Source organism: Littorina saxatilis, linkage group LG1 (assembly GCF_037325665.1).
Source record: "Littorina saxatilis isolate snail1 linkage group LG1, US_GU_Lsax_2.0, whole genome shotgun sequence".
Lineage (NCBI taxonomy): Eukaryota > Metazoa > Mollusca > Gastropoda > Littorinimorpha > Littorinidae > Littorina > Littorina saxatilis.
Genome location: NC_090245.1, coordinates 33,826,670 through 33,840,654, shown reverse-complemented (window position 1 = coordinate 33,840,654; position 13,985 = coordinate 33,826,670). Strand labels below are relative to the sequence as shown.

At 42.2% G+C, this 13,985-nt stretch overlaps 1 protein-coding gene across 1 annotated transcript in view; it reads right to left on the bottom strand.

Moving 5' to 3' along the window:
* Window positions 1–13,985, bottom strand: part of LOC138967617 (phagosome assembly factor 1-like) — a gene marked incomplete in the record, with an annotated part of 28,625 nt that overhangs the window by 10,179 nt on the left and 4,461 nt on the right. The window contains 7 exon segments of the mRNA XM_070340226.1: window positions 450–558; window positions 1,920–2,002; window positions 7,834–7,974; window positions 8,629–8,705; window positions 9,987–10,099; window positions 11,749–11,852; window positions 12,554–12,633. Coding sequence (XP_070196327.1) covers window positions 450–558; window positions 1,920–2,002; window positions 7,834–7,974; window positions 8,629–8,705; window positions 9,987–10,099; window positions 11,749–11,852; window positions 12,554–12,633 — 707 coding nt within the window.

Genomic DNA, 13,985 nt, shown 5'->3' with positions numbered 1-13,985 from the left:
TTCTTTTGAGTCACAGAGTTGTTTTCTGCATGTATTAACGTGCTTGGGAGTGGCAGAATTGTTTTACTCATTTACTCATGTACTTGGGGTATATTTATTTTATAGATTTCTTTTTTCAGGTCACATAAACATGTCCATATTTGGAGATTCCGGCTTAGCAGAGGCCCCTCCTTTTACTTGAAGGCTTTTATTCCTTCGAACTTAAAATGTCTGGAAAACAAAAGCAAAGCAAACACACGCTTTAGGGACCACAAGGTACCATTTATTATAGTCATATTTAACTCTTGGTGCCTAGATTTGTGAATCCGTTCATATGCTGTTTACAACACTGCACAATCACACACGATTCCTAAACGACAAAGTCAACAGGATGCGATTTAAAATCCTACAAATCCCATTTTCAATGTGTGTTTGCAAAAAGAAACAAACTGCCAGACAGACAGAGTTACCTTGGAATATGCATGAATGACTAGCTGATCATCCTCGTCTCCTTGACTGAGTCTGGTCTTGCTGCCTTTGTCCAGGATCACTGGCAACTTGAACTCACAGCGACAATAACTGAAATGAATCCATGACAAAATGAATAATGTAACTCATCAGCCAATGAATACACTATTTCTACATTTTTCTCTTCTCCCTTTAACTTCTAAGTTTAAGTAAATCACTTTGAGACTGGCTGTAATAAAACAGGAATGCAAGCATCACGTTCTTCAAATGTTTTTCAAGCTTAGCCAGCTACTACAAATCAAATGGTATTGGTTTTTTCCCTTGCTGTACTATTGATGCGTTTACGATACACGACAGATGTATCCTGGTTTTGCGTCAGTTACAAGCACACACAATCATCTAAAATAAACAAACATTCCTCCCTCCAATTCTCTACTATGCTCTCATGCTCGCTCACACCATCTCTGTCTCTCTACACACACACAAACACAGAGGCCAAATGGTCTCAGAGGATGTTAAACTTAAATAGTCAGTCAGACACCAGGCATGCTACAGGCCAAAAATGGTTTTACCTGAAAGAAACGCGTAGTGGCGAAGCCACAAGCCTGAGCCTGCGAAGCAGGCGAGCCAACTAGGGGGGTCCGGGGGCATGCCCCTCCGGAACATTTTTCAAAAAACGGTTAAAATCTGTGCAATCTGGTGCATTCTGAGCATCATTTTCAGGGCTGTAATAGTGTTGTGATCTTGTTAAAAATCCCATTTTAGCCTCCCCCCACCACCATTCAACACACCTCCAAACTGGCGAAAACAACACTACTGTAGACTAGTATGTATTCACCAGTGCACTGTACTACAGTAGTGGTGTTTTCACCAGTTTGGAGGTACACATGAAAAGGGTTTACAAGTCCCAAAAGCATTGAAAAAGGTTACTGCAACAAAAAAGATGCAAGGAAGAGTAGTCACTCACAAGTCAAAAAAGGCACAGTTCTTTTTGCCGCTTTGGCCGGATTCGTTCTTTTTCATGTCAGCCTTCTTTTTTTCCGGCGGGAAGATGTTTTCAAGCCAAGCCCAACTCCATTTGTTCTTCACGCCGGAATCAAATGGTCCCGGCGAATTTCTCTGTACAATATCTGGGCGAAACATTTCGCCAAAAACGACGGCCTACATCCGCAGAACTAGATTGGGAACGTTCTAGATTCAGAACGGCAAGACCAATGACGGGCAACGCGCGTGCGCTGGCTTCATTGAGACCGGTGCCCGGTCGCGTTGCGCGATATTCACACGGATCGTTTTTGCAGAAATTTTTCAACTTCACCGGAATAAATTTGACTGACCGGATTTTGAAAACGACTTTACCGGATTTCCGGCAATTACCGGAAAAGTAGCATGCCTGGACACATCCATGCACACAGACTGTGTCTCTTTTTCTCTTCTTCCTCAGCGTTCAACCGCTTTCTCTTTCTCTGACTTACATGTTGAAGTTGTAGTGACCAGGATAGTTGGTGTGTAAAACAAACTTCTTCACTAAGTGGGTGTTGGCATCAAACAGGACGTCCTGCAAACAAAACAGAAATAATTAAACATAACTTTTACACCTTACCTCACAACAATATGTTAGGCAAACACAGGTTTTCCACCAGACAATACAATGCTGTTATCTCCCCTTAAATACTACATATCATGTATGTTTTTGTGTAGCACTTAGAACAATTTTAGGATTTGCGCCATATAAGTATCCTCATTATTATTATCCTTATTATTAACTTTCGCGACGGGACGCTGATAAATCAGTAACCGCGCTGACACGCCCATGGACGGGACGCGCATTTTTCAGTATCAGTCATACTTGTACTTACTTGTACTTGTACTTGTACGACGATTTAGGTTAAAAACCTGTACGCCGATCCACAAAGGTAAGCTGCATACGCGGGGGGGGCTAGTAGCAGCTTGGTGTGTAGACACTTGATGTGTCTTTCCAGTGTCTGTCCAGTCGTGCTTTAAAGCAGTTAACGCTATCAGCTGTCACAACGTTTTCGGGCAGGGTGTTCCAGTCTAAGACAACTCTGTCTGCGAAGAAGGCACTCCTTACTTTTGACTTGGCAAAGTTTTTAAACAGTTTAAGACTGTTTCCTCTCATGTCCCTTTCAGTGGGTGGGGGTTTGTGTAGATTGGGTTTCTGGGTAATGTATATACCTTTGAGGTATTTAAAAGTGTCAATCATATCACCCCTGCGCCGACGATGCTGGAGACAAGGAATTCCCAGGATCCTAAGCCTTTCTGAGTATGACAGTTCCTTCAGACTTCCAATCATCCTTGTTGCCCTTCTCTGGACATTCTCTAGGTCTTTGCAGAGCCCTTTAGCCTGTGGATTCCAGACTGAGTGACCATATTCTAGAATGGGCCTGACCAAGCTTTTGTACAGCTGTACGAAGGTTTCCTTGTCCAAGTTCTGAAAGGTTCTTCTAATTACTCCAAGTACTCTGTTTGCCTTTGATACTGATGTTGTAATGTGTTCCTTGAAAGACAGTTTGTCGTCAATGTGCACACCTAGATCTTTCTCTAGCGTCGTTTCAGATAGGTCATGCTGTACTCCATCTGCTGAGTTTGTCATGTGGTATTTTGCGTCCGATTTCTTTGGACCTATTTTCATGGTGTGACATTTCTGGGGGTGGAAGGACAAGAGCCATGTCTCTGACCATTCCTGGAGTCTGTCCAAGTCATCTTGGATTGAGTTTGTGAGTTCGGTTGAGTCACTTCTTGCGTAGAGCTTGGTGTCATCAGCGAAAAGCTTCACACTGTTGTTCACCACTCGTGGCAGGTCATTGATGTACATGACAAACAAAACTGGGCCCAGTACGCTGCCTTGTGGGATACCACTAGTAACTGGTGCTGGTGCTGAGTGAGAGCCGTTAACAACAACTTGCTGGTGCCTATTGCTTAGGAAGGCTTGGATCCAGTTCAGGAGTTTCCCCTGTAGTCCAATTGCTTTGAGCTTGGATAGTAGACGCCCGTGAGGAACCGTGTCAAATGCTTTTTTGAAATCCATATAAATGGCGTCAATGCAAGACCCATCCTCCATAGCTGAGGTCCAGTCGTCCAGTACTTCCAAGAGGTGAGTGACACAAGATCTTCCTTTGACGAAACCATGTTGCTCTCTGCTGATCAGGTCGTTTTCCTCAAGGTGCTGAGTTATGCTACTTCTCACTAGTTTCTCCATCACTTTACACAGGATGCCCGTCAGGCTCACTGGTCTGTAGTTCCCTGGTTCTTGCTTGCTCCCTTTCTTAAAGATTGGTGAGACATTCGCTGTTCTCCAGTCTTCTGGTAGCACCCCTTCATCCATAGACAGAGTGAAGATTTTGCTAATAGGGTAAGCTAATACGTCTGCTAGCTGCTTCAGGATGAAAGGGCTGATGCCGTCTGGCCCAAGCGCTTTATTTGGGTTCAGTTTTTCCAGGAGGGTCTTCACTTTGCTCGTTATTACTGTAACTGATTCAAGGGGTTTCTCAAAGGCATAATCTGGGGCTTCTGGCATCTCTCCAGTTGTTTCTTCAGTGAAGACACTTTGAAAGAAGTCATTCAGGGTGTTAGCTTTCTCCACATTTGATGTGGCCAGAGTTCCATCTTTTCGTTTTAAGTCAGCGATTCCAGATCTGATAGTTGTTCTTGACTTCACGTATGACCAGAAGACCTTTGGGTTGTCCTTTGCTCTTTCAGCTACTTGCTTTTCCATTTGGCGTATTGCTTGCTTACATGCCCACTTGGCTTGGTTTCTAGCTCTGGTGTATCTAGCATGGGCTTCTTCTTGCTGTGCTTCTAACTGTTGATACTTTTCCTCGTCTTCTTTTTTCTTTGTTCTGAGGTAGGTTAGTTCCGCAGATTTGGCCTCTTGCACTGTGTGTCTCCATTTTCTGAACAGCTGGTGCTTAATTTTTACTTTTGCAAGTGTTTTGGTGTCCATCCAGACTCCCCCCTTACGCTTTCCTGGTGATCCTTTTGACTTAGGAACGAATTTGTCAGTTGCTTGGCTCAATAGACCCTTAAAGTGTGTCCAGGCTTCCTCAGTACGCATGTTTCTCAATTCGTCGTCCCAGTTAATCCGTCTCATTTCTTCTTTCATGATCTCATAGTTGCCCTTGTGAAACCTGTGGCGACTCGTTGCTGCATGCCCTACTGGTGAACGTGAGCCTGTGATTTTTACTAACAATGTAAGATGGTCACTTTTTCCAATTCCTGGTAGAGTTTCAATGTCTGTGACAAGTTCTTCTTCTGTGGTTAAAACCAGGTCAACGATGTTGCTTTTTTGTCCCTTCCTAATGCGTGTGGGTTCTTTCTGGTGTTGGATCAGGTATGAATCCTGTGTGGCCAGCCAAAAGTCCTTGGCAGGGTGGTTTGCACCCATGCTACATGAACCCTCAATCCAGTCTATTTCGGGGTGGTTAAAGTCTCCCAGCAGGATGATGTGAGGATATCTTGCCCGCAGTTGGTCTAGATTTCTGATCAGCATGGAGAGCTGTTGGCTATTCTCTGTTGTGCTGTTGGGACTCCTGTATATCAGACCAAACAAAATCTTTTCTTTGTCAATTTCACACTCCACAAACAGTGCCTCTTCAAATGAACCACAGTCAATTTCTGTACATATATTTGCCTTGATATCTTGATGAACTTGAAAGCAAAGTCCTCTGCCATTTTCTGATAAGTTGTGAAAAACAGCATAGTCTTCAAACACAATTTCGCATTCTTGAACATTATACCTACAATTTTTGGGCTTGACTTCTACAAATGCGAGAAAGGCTGGGCTATGTAACTGAATCAGAGCTCTGATTTCACTCCTCTTGTTCATCATACAATCTACATTGCTGTACAAGCATGTGCAAGAAGCGTGCGACGCAGAAGGTTTAAAACTATTTACAGTGTCTGTTAGCTTTACTCCAGTTGCTTTTCCCCTGCACTTGGCGGGTACTTGCCTATGTTGATCACTTTTCCATTTTTTCTTATCCAAACAGCCTTCTCGTCCCCCGATGCATCAGATTCAGATTTCTTTCCTTTCCATTCTTTGTAGAGAGCTTCTTCTTCTTCTCTTTCCTGGGGTGTTCTGTCTCTAGTCATAGCCACTTGTAGGCAGATACTGTCATCTTGTTTCTTGCCTTCTTTGTCTTCTGTTTCTGCTGCTGTTTTCTCTTTCTTTAACTTATGGAATGACTGGAGGACATCGTCTCTTTCAGATCTGTCTTTGAAGCTCACGCGAACTGGTCTATTTTTTTCTTCACTGTATTTTCCGAGTCTGCGTGCTTCCCTTGGTTTGTGGGTAGCTAGTTCATCTAGTAGCTTAGAGATCACATCGTTGTCCTTTGAGCCATGCTCCGGTAGTCTAAAAATGATCAGATTCTTTGATCTTTTCGATCGTTCTTCCAGTTCTGCTGTAGTTTTTCTTTCACTTTCTCTTAGCTCACTCATGATTCTTTCCTCATCCACAGAGCCTTCATGTTTTTTGCTGGATGTCTCAAACTCCTTGAGTTTGTCAGTGTTTTCTTCAACTTTTTCACTCAGTCCTTTCAAGGAGGTATGAACCTGGGAAACTTGGTGATCTACTTTCTGATCTAATCTAGCAATCTGTTGCTCTAACATCTCTTGCCTTTCTGTGAGCTGTGTAAGGTTGCACATTATGTTCTTTGCTACTCTGTTACATTTGCCACAGTACCAATGTAGGCAGTCAGACTGATCTTCTTTGACCATTTCTTGTATGAGTGAGTACATTGCCTCAGTGACATTCTCGCATGAAGTGTGGTGCCAAAGTTGACAGATGTCACATCTAACAGCTGCATCAGTTTTTTTAACTTCTTTGGTGCAGGTCCCGCATGCCTCTGTTTTCGTATCATTAGCTGCTTTCTCCGCTACCGGCGAACTCACACTCCCTTTCCCTTTAACTGAACTGTTGCTTCTTCTATTCATCTTGTAATCGTGCGTACACACAAGGGACTTGAAAGCAAAATCAGGGTACTCACAGTTCTTGCTGCAGGACTCAACAGGTATCCAATACTTACACAGAGAAAACTGAACACAGAGCCGAAGACTTAGAACTGTTGTAGGCCGCCATCCTGTTACACTTTAACACTATCGCTCACCGGTTCTCAAAAAAAGCCGTAAGTTTTTTTCAATGAAAAGTTCTACACAAGGCACACTAATCACACAAATCTTGTTTCCTATCACAGGTTGAATCTATTCACCAAGGCTAAATGCATGTCATCATCAAACACCGTAGAAAATTAAGTTTAAGACTGAGCACAGAACCGAAGACCTTTCAGGCCGCCATCTTGTCACACTTTTGCTCACCGGTTCTCAAAAAGACGTAAGTTTCAATGAAAATTTTAAACAAGGTACAAGACTCATGATTGCTTCCCGGTTTTTGAAGATTGCAATAAATTGAGTTGTTTCCCTTGATACACGTGGTTTTCTCTTCCGGCTTGATCAAATTAGTGCAGATTTGCGTGGTGTTTTCGAACAAAAAAAATGAATCGAAGGCGAGCCTTGTCACGGGAGGAGATTCTCCGGATGTTGGATCTTGAGGATCCTGTAGATCATGATACATCGTGTCGTTTTAGCCTCAAGAAAGCGATAATAGCAGTGATATTGAGGAAGAAACAGTCCAGTTGTTGCTAGTACGAGTCGGCAAACTACACGTGGTAGGGGGTGATACTGCTAGACGAACATGTATCTCGGAATCGTGCAGGAGCTATGGGGGCGTGGCAGCACTGATAACAATGGATGGCTGGAGCCTTCTAATCCTTTTGGAAATGTTCATAGGTGTACAGTTGGTACTTTGTTGTGCAAATGTGACATATTCAATATGGATTACCTAGACATCATTTGGTGAGTGTTACAGTTTTGTTTCATTTGAGTCAGGATGCTGTGAGTGAATGCGTGATTTGCTTGTTTTTTTCTTTGTACTGTCTCCTTATTTCTGTGTACAATGTTAACAATATTTCAGCTAATTCATAGGTTTTACACCTTGTTTGGTTATAACATTATTTATAATACTTTCTGTTAAAAAATAACTTTTAAAAAAAGCAGTGGAAAATAAAACACACACAAAAAAACATTAAAAAACACAAATTATCTCCCTTTCACCCCCCTTTGCTAAAACAAATCGCGTGACAAACTTATAAATAGCACGACTGAACTGGGCATCCATTTTTGAATTAGTACACAAAATTTGGTGGTGATTGGACTTAATTCAAGCTTGCTAGACAGATTTCTTTACAGTTACTGATTTTTGGGAAGTTTCTTGGTGGCAAGCTTGGGCAGGCAGGACGTTAACGCCGTGGCAGTGCTAGTCACAATAGTGTTAAGAGAGAAAAAGATGGCAGAAAGTGCCAGCCAACTGACCACGCCCAGGGTAAAGTAGTTGTAGAAGTAGTCGGCGTTGCGAGAGTGAACACGCTTGTGAGCATCAGCACTGTGGATCTTCATCTTGTCTTCCGACTTGTAGAACACTTTGCTGGGGGCTCCCAGACACGTCACCACCTCCTGTACAACACATGGTTACCTTTATTTTACATTCAGGGCCGTAAGAATCTCTACACATACACCTGCAGTAGCAAGACATGCTTAAGGCCTTTCTTAAGTCAGCTCAAAGTTGACTTCACGAAAACTTTGTAACGTCTTTTTACTGAAAATTCAGTGCCAAAGCTTTGTGCAGCGAGCTTCATGAAGTAGACTTTGTGAAGTCAACTTCGCCCAATTAATACCAGGCTTTAAACCTCTCTAGTTTACTATGCTGAAGCACTCACCTCAAGGTATTACAGTACAGAAATCAATGTGGTCATAACTCAACAAAACAAATATACAGCTTGTCACAGCCTTCAAACTGCTATGTTCAAGGATCATAAAGGCACAGTACATGTATTATGTCATTGATTCTACCCCAAAAGTAGAGAAAATCTGCAAAAATGAATGGACTGAAAAGCATCCTAGTTAAAGCTTTTCTTTCACAAGTTTTAGGTGCGCAGGTGCGAGTAACAGGTTTTTTTCCACTGATTTTATGAAAAACATCAACACATTTTCCATTTTTAAATTCTTAATTAGACTTTGACAAAAGCTAAAATATATCAAATGCATTACACTAGGCTTATATCATAAAGCTTGCTGCATTCAGCAATGGGGTACGGACTTGTGACTGACCTGACAAGAGTCGCCAAAGCGGATCACTCTCTCTACTAGCTTCTTCCTGGGGTCTGTCAGTTTTACCTGCCCATTACCTGCCAACAGAACAAATAAGTTCTAAAACATGCAGGTGATAAGTGGCAGGTAAACAGTAATGCAAATTACCTCTTCTACTTCTTCTTATTTTTCTCTTGCTGTAAATATTATCTGTTTTAGTCAGACATAGTCTTCTCTATTCATGATTTCAGGATCATCACATTCAAATGTTTGTCCCAAAATTATTACAGGCAGAGGTTTTTAGCAACAACAAAAACTCCACTCCATTATGTCATACAGGTATGCATGCCACTTTGTCAAGAACAAGTGGGAAACAACTCCACCAGGAGTGCTAGCCTTTTTCGCTGAATAGATGTGACATGACCTCAAAACATTGAAATACACTTCATAATATTTGTGCACATCCTGGTCACAATTTCTCAGTGGTGGCAAAATGGCAAAAATAAAAGAAATAAACAGAAGGGAATACAAGAACAATAAAAATTTGAAATCACTCATACGAGGTTTTATCATGTTTCATTTTCACTGTTGCAACAGAGTTTTACCAAGTTAATAAGTTCATCTTATTCAGGGATGTCGTTAGGCGTCGGACATCGGACATTTATTGATGAAAATCCCCAAATGTCCGATTCACATTGCCGCATGTCGGTCAGATGTCCTATCGTTTTAGCCTGAGCGTGGTCATTGTCCGATATGTACTCCATTCCTTCGGACAGCGCGATATTCGTTAATTTTCATTTCAAGATACAAATCTTCTAAAAGACCGAACGCTCTCGTGTTCAGCTGACACTGAAGTTGCCAGTGCCGCGTGCGGATCTTTTCTTTAGTCGGGAATTCCCGAACCGTTTGCGGTATGCGCCGTTTGGGTATTTATAACCGTCTCGGTGCAGCGCACTGATCTAAAAATAGTGGATTATTTTTAGAATAGATCAGTGCATGCTACAGGAGTACGGGAGACAACTCCAGCGGCTCTGAAGTTGTTCATGTTGGTTTCTTTTTTGTGGTTTCTTTGAAACAAAACAAATACAACATTATACGCACACTGTGTTGATGTATTTACTATATTATGTGTGTGTTCTACAGCGCGCGCGCATGGGTATGTGTGTGTGTGTGTGCGTGTGCGCATGACTTTGGAACAATTCCATGGAATGTTATAAGCTGTTTGGCGCAAATTCATAATGTCCTATTAAACTTTCTGAAAGCGGTCAAATGTCCTATTGATGCTGAAGAACTCAGGACATTTGTCCTATAGGTATGAATTTGTAGCAACATCCCTGCTTATTAAATAAAATTTTCTTTTTACCACCCGTAAAACATACCCTCAGTAATGAGAATGATCTTGATGCCTTTGGTGACATTGTTCTCACGGAGAACCTCAAGGCATTCCAGGAAACAGTTGCCATGGAAACAAGTGGTTGGCAAGGCTGGGGCCCTGCAAACAGAATGAATGCATACATTGAGATTATGGAAAGAGAGAGAGAGAGAGAGAGAGAGAGAGAGAGAGAGAGAGAGAGAGAGAGAGAGAGAGAGAGAGAGAGAGAGAGAGAGAGAGCTTAGAAAGAAACACAATACCTAAGCAGCAAATGCATTAATTCTATTCCAGCCGCATCTGTTCTGACAATGTTGAGGAACCTACATTCTGTATATTAAACTACATGTAGTAGTCTGTGAAAGCTCTTTATGTGGATATCAGCATACTGAAGAGGGGCAGTAATCCTCACAACTCGTGCAAACTGTTGCCATCTTCCTCTCTGACATGGGTTACTTCCCTTAGCACACATACAAATCCCCATAAGAGAAAAGAGTGATCCTGTTTATGCAGTGAAATTAGTGCAGCCGGTGACACAGCCTTTCTGAATGGCACTCTGACTTGCACTGTCTTATTCTTTATCCACTATCCTTCAATAATACACTGTGAAAACAACTAAGCTGCTATCTGAAGTGAACTGCTGTTTGATCATACACATCAGTTCAAAGTAACACCAGGTACATTGTTTTGTCCCTATCATTTTCAATATTCAAATCATGGACTTTCAGAGTTGGTCTAGCATGACCCCTGGGAGCTCAAGACAAGAAACAACAATAACCAAACAAACAGTGCTCCATTAAAACCCCAAAACACTATGATTAAAACAAGATCGACTCTCAAAAACCTTCTCCACCCAAAAGGTCACGTAAAAAACCCACTGGTACAGTGACATCTGTCACCAAAGGTAACCCTTGGGGCCAGCTCAAAGTGTCCCTCAACAAGTGTCCTCTCATGACAGGCATATTTTGTTCTACTTTCTTACATTGCAGGACCAAAGGGCCAAGGAAGATGTTCCAGGGTTTCATTTACTAGTGCGCCCTGCGCCATTGGCGCATTAAATCTGAAAATGTCCCATCACAATTCCCTTCAGTGCGTCAAAGGGCACATTGAGATTAGGTGCCACTGCACCACCAAATATACACTTTACATCGGATTAAACACACACACACACACACACACACACACACGCACACACACACACATACCGAGAAAACACGATATAGCGGCTAATTCGCAGATGGCACCATATTGCACCCTTTTGCATCTTTGGTCAAAACGCGTACAGGCCTCTTTGGCGCTTCTTGCCTTCGACTATGTCCCATCAGAATTTAGTTGAGTGGGACAAATGTCCCATTGCCTTTTTCTCCAAGGCTAAACCCTGTGTCCTCTGCTGGGAGGTTTCTTTACATCTGAGGCACCTCACCGTGCATGTACAGTGCCCCCCCTCCCCTTTAAGACCCCCATTTCAAAACCTCCCCATTTTTCAAGGCCTGGGAAATTTAAGTTTAACGCCTTCACGGCAAAGCCATTAGGGGCATTTTTCAAGGCCCGAGTTTTTCATATTCTTCATTTATATTATCTGTAAATTTACCTCCATATTAAGACTCCCCCCCCCCCCCCCCCCCCCTCCTTTAAAGACATGATTTTCCTGGAACCCCCCCTTTTAAGACCTTCGAAAACCGGAGAAAGTCAGGTCGAAAAAGGGCGGCTCCACTGTTTATCATTTCAATCTCCACATTCAGTGTTCTGACATACGGGCAAGAAGAACAGACCTGCACTCATCCAGACTACTGCCACTGTAGATGCACATCCTGGCCACCACAGGGGACGCCCCATTGGGAAACTGCAGCGACCCTAGTCCGTGCGCATACCTCGGCTGTGAAAGAAAAGTACTGTAGGTGTTATTTGCAGGGTCGTTTTCATCACAGAATCTAGGCAAATCTTAAACTTATTCAGTCAGTTGCTTGGTCAACTGTTGTTTCAACTCAAATACTCACTGAAAATGGAACAGTTTTTGCCTGAAAGTAAGCACAAAAAGCACAAAGCAATATTTTCTATACAAAAAATTCTGTTAGCAATGGCAAGCAGGCTTTTCTGTTGATCAAACAAGTAATCTACATTCACATAAACTTAAATCTGAAGAATAAAGGTAAGAAACATGATTTTTCAAGTAAATGTACTGGGGTGGCAAAACGTTAGAGCAGAAATGGGGAGCCAGGTAAAGGGAATGAAAAGTTTGAAGGTAAAATAGCAAACGTGTTCAGTTTCAATTTAAATGATTTTATTTTTAAAAGTACACCTCTTCCATTCTTAAAGGCACACTTATTCCAGTGTAAACAATTTGCCTTACCGTTTGAGATCAGTCCAGACTCACATTAAGGCAACGCTAAGACACATTCCAAAATTCAACAGCCTTACTGCTTCCTGTGCCGGGTATAGTGGAAATACTTTTACAAATTCATTTCTTAATTGAATCATCACACGACATTCCCAAGCGGCACAGACAGCAGGAAGGAGTGAGCCTTTAACAAAGAAGAACAAAACAGAACAGCACAGTACTAATGTGCTGGTGTTTACCTCAAACTTGGAGTCAATCGGAAAATCAAAGGATAAACCTCTGAAGTTGAGCACAAACAACTGCTTCTCTGTGATGTACACTGAAAAAGATGACAAAAAACACCCAATAAACTTATTCTGGCTACATAAATAATGTCATGGGTGGGTGGGCACAGAAGACAAAAATACCCTTACAGCCACATTCCAAAGCATGAGCCAACACTTTTTAACTGCAAATATATGTTTACATCCCTTATTTCCAACCAAACATGATTGTTCTGCTTTCTGACATCATGCCTGAAGGCATCAACCTCTACATATTAAGAATCAAGATATTAGGATAGCCAAATTCACGTCCTGTACTAACCATCTTTACCTCCCCCCCCCCCCCCCCCTCCCCCTCCCAATCCTACCCACCCTGACCCGAATTCTTCCATAATGATGTTGCAGCAAACATGACTGCCGAGTGCCAGCATTTACAGTAAGTCCAATGAGGCAAACATAATCTGTGCCAGCCATGAGTTCCTATGCTGAGGCCAAACGGCAGCTGTCTGTTGCAATTAGGGTCCGATAATAGATACACGCACGCGAAACAGAACTCTCCTAGCCCACCTGCATCGAATGCATAGATATCTCTCTTTCTCTTTTCTCTCTCTCTCTCTCGTGTGTTTGTGTTTGTGTGTGTGTGTGTGTGTGAGTGTGAGTCTGTCTGTATTCTGTTTGTCTGTCTGTCTGTCTGTATGTATTCTGTTTGTCTGTCTGTCTGTCTGTCTGTCTCCCTGTCTTTCTGTGTGTGTGTGTGTGTGTGTGTGTGTGTGTGTGAGTCTGTCTGTATTCTGTTTGTCTGTCTGTCTGTCTGTCTGTCTCCCTGTCTTTCTGTGTGTGTGTGCGTGTGTGTGTGTGTGTGTGTGTGTGTGTGTGTGTGTGTGTGTGTGTGTGTGTGTGTGTGTGTGTGTCTGTCTGTGTTCAAGAACAGATTGTATATTTGTTAAATAAAGTTCAGTTCAGTTCTCTCTCTCTCTCTCAAACTACTTCGTGCCATTGTTGAAGCCCAGTTCTACCCAATTGTTCAAGACCTCCCAAAACCTGACAAAATGCGGGAGTCTCAATACAGGGGTAGACTTACAGGTTTTGTCAACAGAAAACTGAAAAAAACAAGGTCTTTAAAACGGGGGAGGGGGTCTTCAATCGGGAGGTCTTAAAACTGGGGGTTAGGCCAAAAAGAAAAATATGTCTGTTTCCGGTAACATCGCCGAAAAAAATAGGGTCGGTCGGTGTGTTTTTTTATTTTTTGTTTTAACCCTTTTCAAACGTTTTGTTAACGTCTTTTCACGTTTTTTTTTGTTTTTTTTAAACGCTTCCTTAGTTTACTTACAATTATCTAGCACATGTTTTTGACCTAGATATATTGAAACTAAATAAAGTATACTTGACTTCATATTTTTTTTTTTTT